The sequence below is a fragment of the Anastrepha obliqua genome, chromosome 4, assembly GCF_027943255.1.
Source record: "Anastrepha obliqua isolate idAnaObli1 chromosome 4, idAnaObli1_1.0, whole genome shotgun sequence".
In the NCBI taxonomy this organism is placed as follows: Eukaryota; Metazoa; Arthropoda; class Insecta; order Diptera; family Tephritidae; genus Anastrepha; species Anastrepha obliqua.
In genome coordinates, this window is record NC_072895.1 from 99,608,620 (window position 1) to 99,618,688 (window position 10,069).

General features: G+C 40.2%; 1 protein-coding gene across 1 annotated transcript; it reads left to right on the forward strand.

The window, feature by feature from the left end:
• The first annotated feature begins 3,007 nt into the window (after positions 1-3,007).
• Positions 3,008-7,048, forward strand: LOC129244302 (uncharacterized protein K02A2.6-like). The gene has a single exon (XM_054881918.1). The coding sequence runs from the start codon at positions 3,008-3,010 to the stop codon at positions 7,046-7,048; it is 4,041 nt and encodes a 1,346-aa protein (XP_054737893.1).
• Positions 7,049-10,069: the final 3,021 nt, after the last annotated feature.

The following is a 10,069-nucleotide window of genomic DNA, read 5'->3' on the forward strand; positions in this document are numbered from 1 at the left end:
GTCCAAATGTATGACCGACCCCCACTAACTTTGGACGGCCGCTCCACCCATGCCAGTGGCACACCCTCTGGAACTCCCTTGGGGGGTTCCCCATACAATCATTTCAAAATATCACCATTTTTGGCCTTTACATGAGAAAAGAAACTAAAAAGTTCGACCCAAATTGGGGGACATCAGAATTGGTTTTAGAGGTATGGTTCCTTCGGCAAAGTTTCTTACTTTGATCCCTAGAATATGATTTTCACAGAGCAATGGGCGATTTTTTTGCCTCCCCACAAATCGACCCGGCCTAATGGAGGTACTGAGTATGATGATGCGGAGCACATCTTCCTTAAATGCGAGAGGTGAAACGTAGAGAGAACAGGTCTGCAACGAGCTATTGGTGTATTTACAACTGAAGAAATTATGGAGAAAATGATGATAGACGAAGAAAAATGGAATGCCGTCACAAATTTTGTGGAGGATATTATCCGAAAAAGGAAGCCCGAAATGGAAAGCTATGCTGAAGAGCATTGAGCATAGGTTTCTCAAAACAGGCGACCCTGGACGCAGGGTGAGTAAGTAAGTGTCCTTCTTAGGACGCCGTCTCAGGTAGAGGGCCACCTCCCAAGGTGGAGGGAAAAATCCAAGAGAAGAGGAGGGATATTTTTAGTGGAATCACCACAGACGTAGTAGCGACGGTTACTATATGGTGCGAAGGCATTTTTAACCCAACCTCACCGCCAAAAAAAAAAAATAAATAAATAAAATTCGCTGAGAGCAAAGTAACGGGACCACGATATGCGCCATCCATTATTCTTTCCATCATGGCAATATATTTTTAAAATATTTCTGAATAGAACCTAACGATGATTACATGAAAGTATTGACCAAAAAATTCCGCGAAATGTAAAAATATTTATTGTTTGTTTAATTGGCAAATTTTCGCCCATGAAATTGTTGTCAATTGAGTTAAATTGAGGGCTGTGCGTTTTTGGTGAAGCACTTTGTTACATTTTTTTTAATACAATATTATCTATATTCAAGCCTTCACTTGCATAATTTTTCCAGCTAAAAATGTTGCAACAATTAAACTGTGAACAATTGAAAAAATACAGCAAACAATTCGGGCGAAAACACAAATCAAACCAATAGGCAAATCCACAATAATACGCAGGTCACCCGCACCCATTCATATTCGCACTAACAATTGCCATTATTGCTATTATTATTTTTATTATTGTTAGAAGAAGAAAATATTTCACAATTACAAAAATAAATACATATAATGAGAAATGAAGAGAAACTGAATGTTAAACTATGCACGAGCAAAGTGAACTGAACTGAAATACAAAAAAAAAAAGAAAAAGAAAATGAAATGAAATTACAATGTCAGCGGTGGCAATTGTTGTTCGGCGAAGATCAAACGGTGCACAAAAGCTACGGCTGGTAAGTAGCGCGAACGCAAAAGCCAAGGAACAGGCCACGTTGGAAAAAATGGCGAAGAGTGCTGAGAAAAAGCCAATTCAAGACAACAATGCAAATTGGAATCATTTAGAAAGAGACGCACTATGGCATGCGGTTTTAATGTTAAAGCAGTGCAAGTTGCGCTCAATGCTGGACGAACTGGCGCAAATACAAATACAAATACAATGGTGCAAAACGGTGCGCCAAGTCTTGAAAGAGCGATGTTGACATGCATGCGCAAATCGTCAAGGTTGTGGAGTGATCAATGAAGCAAAAATCTATGTAGACTAAGAAATGATGGACAATGCTTTATTTTATACGCCAAAAAATAATAAATTTTTTAATAAAATTTTGAAATTAACGGTAATTTATCGACTGTACGCCATAGTAGCATATTTTTGAATTTAAGGGAGAGAAGGAATAAGCCAGCCGGTATGAGATTTGAAACCTCTAGGAATGGCTTGGTTTTTTGGGTGGTGTCGACCTCCAAATTGTGGTGTGCCTCTCTTGATGTTTTCCCACAAATGCAGGCAACTACATTTTCATGTCACTTCTGAACGTCGGGTGTTTTTTTACGAGGAGCTTTTTCAAGACAGCAATACACTGGGGGCTTGCCATTAACTGCCGAGAGACGGCTGTTAGTAGAAACATTTTTTCTATCATTTGGTGTTTCATGTGCGGATGCGATTCCGCACCCAAGCTTACAGAAAATTTTATTTCTGAGAATTTATTTAGATTTGGTGAAGGTATATGATATGGAAAGTATAGGCAGACGCCCTTAGGGGATAAAATAGTTTGGAATAGAATATTTTCTTTTTTTTTTTTTTTTGGCGGTGAGGTTGGGTTAAAAATGCCTTCGCACCATATAGTAACCGTCGCTACTACGTCTGTGGTGATTCCACTAAAAATATCCCCCCTCTTCTTTTGGAGTTTTCCCTCCACCCCGGGACTGCTTCCGCATTGCTTCGAGGTAGAGGGCCAAGACGGCGTCCTAAGAAGGACACTTACTTACTCACCCTGCGTCCAGGGTCGCCTGTTTTGAGAAACCTATGGTCAATGCTCTTCAGCATGACTTTCCATTTCGCGCTTCGTTTTTCAGATAATATCCTTGTCATGTATGAGAAAAGCACAGAAGCAATAGAGACATCCACCGAACACGTTGTCCCTCGGATCCCGACATTTACTCACACATTACATACATTTATATATAACAGTAATATAGTTTCACTTAATAAAGCCAATAAATTCAATACATAACACTGGCGACGAGGATGGGATATGTACAATAATACATAATAATAAAAACAACATACACATATACTATATATATGTACGTATTGCGCGTAGGCCACTCGAAAAGTGAAACAAAGCATAACGACAAAACCTACCGGCGCACAACAACAAGGACATTGAATGTGCAGGAACCGTTTGCAAATACAAAAATGCACTGACATTCACACAACCTTGTGTTAAGTCGCCTTATTCGCAAAGAATATTTTGAGGTCATAAAAAATTGGATCAGACAACAAAAAAGTCGCAAGTCAGCTCTCGTTGAGAGCACATGGATCGTAACGGCAAGCAAATAAAAAGTAGCGGTGATTCGCATTCCTCAACTGATAGCAGCACATTCACTGTGAAGACGGAACGAGTTATTTTGCAAGAAGTCAAACGAGTCAACATGGCTGGAGTTGGGAACTTGGAACCATTTGATTTAAATCAGCCAAATAAATGGTCAACGTATATGGCGCGTTTCGGTTTGTTCCTTCTGGCCAATGATGTACAAGAGGAAGGTCGTCAAAAGGCAGCATTCCTCACATTGGCCGGAGCGCCACTCTACGACCTCTTGACATCATTGGCGTCACCAAAGCAGGTTAGTAATCTAAATCTTCCCGATATAAAAACGATTCTAACCAACCATTTTTCACCACGTCCATCCGAAATTGCGGCCTATTATCATTTTCACAAACGTGATCAATATACGGACGAGTCTGTCAGTAATTACATCGCAGCATTGCGCACATTGGCAGTGGACTGCAACTTCGGTACGGCGCTCGACCGCATGCTTCGCGACCGTTTTGTTTGTGGCATGAAGGACGAAGGACTGCAGAAAAGCTTACTGGCAGAAAAGGATCTAACAGTGCAAAAGGTTATCGAACGTGCACTTTCGAATGAGGCAGCAGCCATCAGTGCTATGGCTATGAGGCACCCCAGCGAACCAGTTAATGTTGTCAACGACAATCGTTTTCGTACACGAACAAAAAACGCCGTCAACAGAAACCAGCAGCTGTCATGCAATGGTTGTGGTGGATCACACCCTCGTAAGCAGTGTCCATATCGTGAATCACTTTGCAACGCATGCGGAGTCAAGGGGCATCTGCAGCGAGCCTGCCGCAGCGCGTCAAATGTCAATTCACACAGAGCGTCTTCATCCAACTCAACAAATGCTCGTTCAGGTTCAATGCGGAAAAAATCATCTCGTCGAGAGAATGTCAATCAGATCACGCCCTTGGTCAATCAGAAGAAGTCGATCTCAGTTACGATTAATGGCAGAACATGTATTTTTGAAGTGGATTCTGGGTCGCCTGTGACCATCATGACGGAATCTACGTTCAATAGCGTCTGGTCCAACAGAAGGCCAAATCTTTCCAAGTGTGATGTGGATCTTAGCGATTACCAACGCAACCACATCCCAGTCAAGGGGATCATCGATGTGTCAATTTATTACAACCGCCGTAAAATTGACAACTTGCCGCTAATCATCGCAAACAGTGGTGGCTCTAATCTTGTTGGTTGTAACTGGTTCGATGCACTGGGCATGCGTATAGAAGGAGTTTTTGCCGTCAACAGTGGTCTCAGCATCAAAGCCATTCTGAAGAAATACGATCATTTATTCTCAACAGATCTTGGTCGCTACACAGGACCACCAGTGTCTTTACAAATCGATTCAGCGGTGCCGCCCGTGAGACTGCCTCCACGCCGTATACCCTTCGCCATTAAGGGGCCCGTGGAAGAAGAAATCGATCGCTTATGTTGTCAAGGTATTTTGGAGCCTGTGGACTACTCCGATTGGGCAACGCCAATAGTGCCCGTGGTAAAAAAGGATGGTTCCATCCGTATATGCGGTGACTACAAATCGACGCTGAATAAGGCAATTAAGCCACACTGTCATCAAATTCCAGCCGTTAGCACGCTTTTGGCTTCGATTGAAGGTGGATCGATTTATGCAAAAATTGATTTGGCACAGGCATACCAACAGCTCGTGGTTGATGAGCGTTCGTCACTCCTGCAAACCGTGTCAACGCATAAGGGCGCATTCAAGGTAACCAGGCTGCAGTTTGGCATCTCATCAGCACCCGGTATATTCCAAAGCTGCATCGAAAACGTTTTGCAAAACATTCCTGGCGTTTTGCCGTACTTTGATGACATCGTGGTCATGGGTAAATCGGAAGATGAGCTCGCAAATAGACTGGAGCAAATATTTGTACGTTTCGACAAGGCCGGACTACGTTTGCGCAAGGACAAGTGCCAATTCAGTGTGCCATCTATCGAATTTTTGGGGTTTAAACTGGACAATCTCGGTATACGACCCTCACATGACAAGATCAAGGCCATTCATGAAGCACCATCGCCAAAGGACAAGAAGCAACTCCAAGCGTTTCTGGGCTTACTCAACTTTTATCACGCCTTTTTACCCAACAAAGCAACAATCGCTGAGCCGCTTCACCGCTTGCTCGACAAAAGTGCTCGATGGTCTTGGAAAGAGCAACACGAAACAGCTTTCAATACGCTTAAAAGGCTGATCGCATCAGAGAATGTGCTTATCCATTACAATGAGAACTTGCCGTTAGTGCTCACTTGTGACGCATCGCCGTACGGACTCGGAGCAGTTCTCAGCCACCGGTTAGCAGACGGGTCGGAGAAACCCATTGCATTCTACTCAAGGACGCTGTCGAAGGCAGAACGAAATTACGCACAGATAGATAGGGAAGCAGTCGCCCTCGTCTCTGGAGTAAAAAAATTCCACAACTACTTATATGGCAGATTTTTTACGCTTGTCACCGATCACCGTCCACTCTTGGGAATTTTCACCACATCAAAACCGGTCCCCAACGTAATTTCGAACACAATGCTTCGTCGATCAATTTTTCTCAGCGCGTACAACTTCAATTTGGTACACCGCGCTGGTCTTAGAATGGGCAATGCAGACTTTTTGAGCCGTTGTCCAATGCTGTCTGAAGCAGAGTCTACGACGACCGAAGACATTCTCATGGTAGAAATATCGGCAAAACCAGTTGTCAGCGCGCAGCTGATTGCCTCTCAAACTTCTAAGGATCCGGAGCTCTCCAAAGTTTTCAACTGGGTGTTAAGGGGGTGGCCCAGCAAAATCAACCGCTCCGATAAGCTGTACCAATACTTTTGCCGTCGAACTGAACTCAGTGCAAATAGAGGATGTCTAGTTTGGGGAAACCGCGCTGTAATTCCATCTACTCTTCGAGGGTCTATTTTGAAAACTCTTCATGCACCACATCCTGGCATCGTCAAAATGAAGGCCGTTGCTCGAAGTTATGTTTGGTGGCCGAACATCGATGCGGAAATCGAACTCGTTGTGAAGAGATGCAGTTCATGTCAGCAAAATCGCAACGATCAACCCCAAACAACAACGCACCACTGGGAATCTGCAAAACGTCCATGGTCCCGCCTGCATGTGGATTTCGCAGGTCCTTTTCGAGGCAAATTATTCTTCATACTCATCGACTCCTACTCTAAGTGGCTTGAAGTGGCCGTCGTTAATTCAACTTCTTCAGCGGCCGCTATTAAGGTGTTACGCCAAATATTCGCCACGCATGGGCTACCTGATGAGCTCGTGTCGGACAACGGAACAGCTTTCACATCTGAGGAGTTTAAGAACTTTATGAAGAACAATCTAATTCGACATATCCGTTCTGCGCCGTTTCATCCTTCTACAAACGGGCAGGCGGAGCGAATGGTTCAAAGTACCAAAAATTATTTGAAGAAAGCAGAGCCTGGCATAAACATCGATCTCAGCCTGGCTAGATATTTGTTCAACCAACACACCACCCCGCACTCAACAACGAACCGCTCGCCTGCAGAGCTACTGTTCAATCGTGAGCTGAAAACTTATTTCGACAAAATTCAACCTCACGAAATAGTTTACGGTAAGGTCACCGACCCTGTCAGTACTAAACCTTTTATTTCAGGCAGTCCAGTATGGGTTCGTAATCATTCGACGGGCCCGAGATGGATCGAGGGTCTGGTGGAAAATCAGACTGGGCCTATATCATATGAGGTTCGGTTGAACGACTCTAGGGTCATCAAACGACATCAGGACCAGCTTCGTAGTCGGGTGGCATCAGAAGATTCCGACTGCGAAATACTGTCAACCGAAGACGTCGAAGCCAGCACAATCCAATCATCTGAGGAAGTTGATTCAAGTACTTCTGGTCACGTCGTGGAGACTCAATCGCCAGGGCCATCAACGAATCTACAGCCTGTCGCCTCGTCATCGCCAACACCGGAAGAACCGCGCAGATCGAAGCGCGACCGACAGGCCCCACAATTCTACTCCGCCTCTGGGTGTTAAGGGGTGTCATGTATGAGAAAAGCACAGAAGCAATAGAGACATCCACCGAACACGTTGTCCCTCGGATCCCGACATTTACTCACACATTACATACATTTATATATAACAGTAATATAGTTTCACTTAATAAAGCCAATAAATTCAATACATAACAATCCTCCACAAAATTTGTGACGGCATTCCATTTTTCTTCGTCTATTATCATTTTGTCGATAATTTCTTCAGGTGTAAATACACCAATAGCTCGTTGCAGACCTGTTCTCTCTACGTTCCACCTCTCGCATTTAAAGAAGGTGTGCTCCGCATCATCATACTCAGTATCTCCATATATGCAGTTTCGTTGGCTCACTTTACCCATTCGCCACAAATACTTGCGAATTGGAATAGAATATAGAAAGAATACTGTCGTCTTGACTAAAATAATTCGAAACATTGAAACATCGACCTATAAAATTACTATATAATAATGTGAATTAAACTTAAATTAACCCTTTGCCGTGCTTAAACGAGTCTGACTCGTGATGAAAATTTTGGTCCAGACGTGAGTATGGCGAGCCAGGCTCGTGAATGGATCGTCGGATCAACCATAAACATCACGAGCCTGGGTCGTGAATGAATGTTAGTTTCTATCTGTATGCCACCAGAGGTAGTCATGAGCCTCATAATTGCTGTTCTGATCTGTTTACCACGCGCTGACACGTAACACTTGGGCCCGAGTTTCGTGGAGCTAAATGGCACGGCAAGGGGTTAAGGATGTATACAGCGGTTGTTTGTCCATTCTACTTACTAAACCTAAGCATCGCTCCAGTGTAAGATTGAATTGAGAATGAGGCCATTCTTTGTCTCATAACCTTTACCGCTACAGGGAAATCTATTACAAGTAAGTATTATGGCAGCTAAGTAGCTATTACTTCACTATCACATCTTTACAATCAAGTGATACTACTTCGAAAGTGGCTATCGAATGTGGAATGGCCAATATTTTGAATGGACTGTCTTAGCTGTATTTTACAAGCTTAGAGTAGGTTAGAATATTCTGAAAACTGTGCTGCGGGTCCAAGTACCAAGGAAAGGGACACAATTATTCACGGTAAATTGCGCTCAAGTATAGGCATTCCACTTTTGGAATGGATCAAGAAGCAGACGAGCTACTGTTACTAGTTCTTAAATATGGACCAAAATCGATGAAGAAGAACTAAGTTACTAATACATATCTATAGCTTCTCTATCAGCTTGATAGAAGGCTTAATATCCGAAACATTCGGAATTAATATTTATTAAGTCTTAGTTTATTTGAACGTACTATGTTTCTATAAAATTTTGCTATTATAGAGAAATTAGTTCTCAATATACTAGAAAGACCTTAGCAATGCTTTTTTTTTGCAATATTATTCGTATTTTTTTAATATTTTAATATTTTGAATATTTTGCTCGAAAACATAATTTTCACTTAGGCGGTTATTGCTTATGTTCAAACTTGGGTATATTGACGATGACCAAGTATGGAGTCAGAAGTCTCTGGAATATTCGAGTACAAAAGTGGATGGATGCCTACCGGCCTACCGTTTATGTGACACGAAAGGTAGATCCTTCCTTGCAGTAATAAAACCATGTGCGTGTCTCATCAAAACAAAAAGTGGAGCCCATCTAGCAGCTACTTACGCGTAGAATTTACTCCACAGTGCAGCAGTGCAGAGGTGCCATTACCTGCCCCTATACTAATGCGGCAACTATGTGAGTCAAATGAGTCATTTGCATGTTGCAACAACAAAAACATACTCGAATATAAATCGGAATAAATAAAAGCGGAATCTGAATCTAAGTTTTTGCCACATGCGAATGAGAATTAACTATAAAGCTAGACAAACTAAAGCAAGGAGAGCAGTTCGATTGTAAGTAAGACCCATAGATGTACAATTGTGTTGACAATAATAACAGCGTGACATATTGCAAACCTTGACTATCTATTTATTTTTTACTTAAATTTTTCATTCAATGTACAATATTTTTTATAAAAACATAGTTTGTACCAGAATAAAACCACATAACTAACTGAAATCATCAAACTTTGTAAAAAGTTCAACAAATTTTCATCAAAATTGAAAACTTTTTTTGCAAGAATTTTCAGAAAATTTCTGGGTATGCATTCAAATTTGGTGTAATAAAGTGCAAGTTTGAAGTCGCTCCAAATCCGGATTGATTTAATTAATTTTTGTGTTGACGGAGTTCTGCATTTTGTTTCCATGTAACGAATAATCGAAATTTTGTTATATGAAAAAAACAAAAAAAAAATGTACAAGACAGAAAAATGTATAAAAACCAACGCGATTTGTGGGTCGCTTTAAACTTACACCTTATCACACCCTAATTTAATGCATATTAAACTGTGCAATCCAAATTCTTATTAATATGTTTGAATTTTTTTTTTTAATTTCATGGAATAAAACTGCGTATTCACAATTTTAAAAATTTTCAGAATATTTTTTAAATTGTTATTAAAACCATTGAAATTTTTTTTAAATTTAAAGGATTATAAACTGCGTACTCAGAATTTTTTAAAAATTATTATTTACAATTTTGAAATTTTTCAGGATATTTTATAAATTTTTATTGAAAACTTTGAAATTTTTTTATATTTTTTATTTAAAATTTGAAATTTTTCAGAATATTTTATAAAATCTTATTAAAAACTTTGAATATTTTTTAATTTAATCGATTATAAAACTGTGTACGCAGAATTTTTTAAAAATTCTTATTTACAATTTTTCAGAATATTTCGTAAATTCTTATTAAAACTTTAAATTTTTTTTAATTTCATATAATATAAAACTGAGTAATTAAAAATTTTAAAAAATTTTTATTTAAAATTTTGAAATTTTTCAGAATATTTTATAAAATCTTATTAAAAACTTTGAAATTTTTTTTAAATTTAATGGATTATAAAACTGCGTACGCAGAATTTTTTAAAAATTCTTATTTAAAATTTTTCAGAATATTTCGTAAATTCCTATTAAAACTTTA

What these genes read in the sequence shown, in the direction of transcription:
- LOC129244302 (XM_054881918.1), top strand. Translation starts at nt 3,008, where the DNA reads ATGGATCGTAACGGCAAGCAAATAAAAAGTAGCGGTGATTCGCATTCC.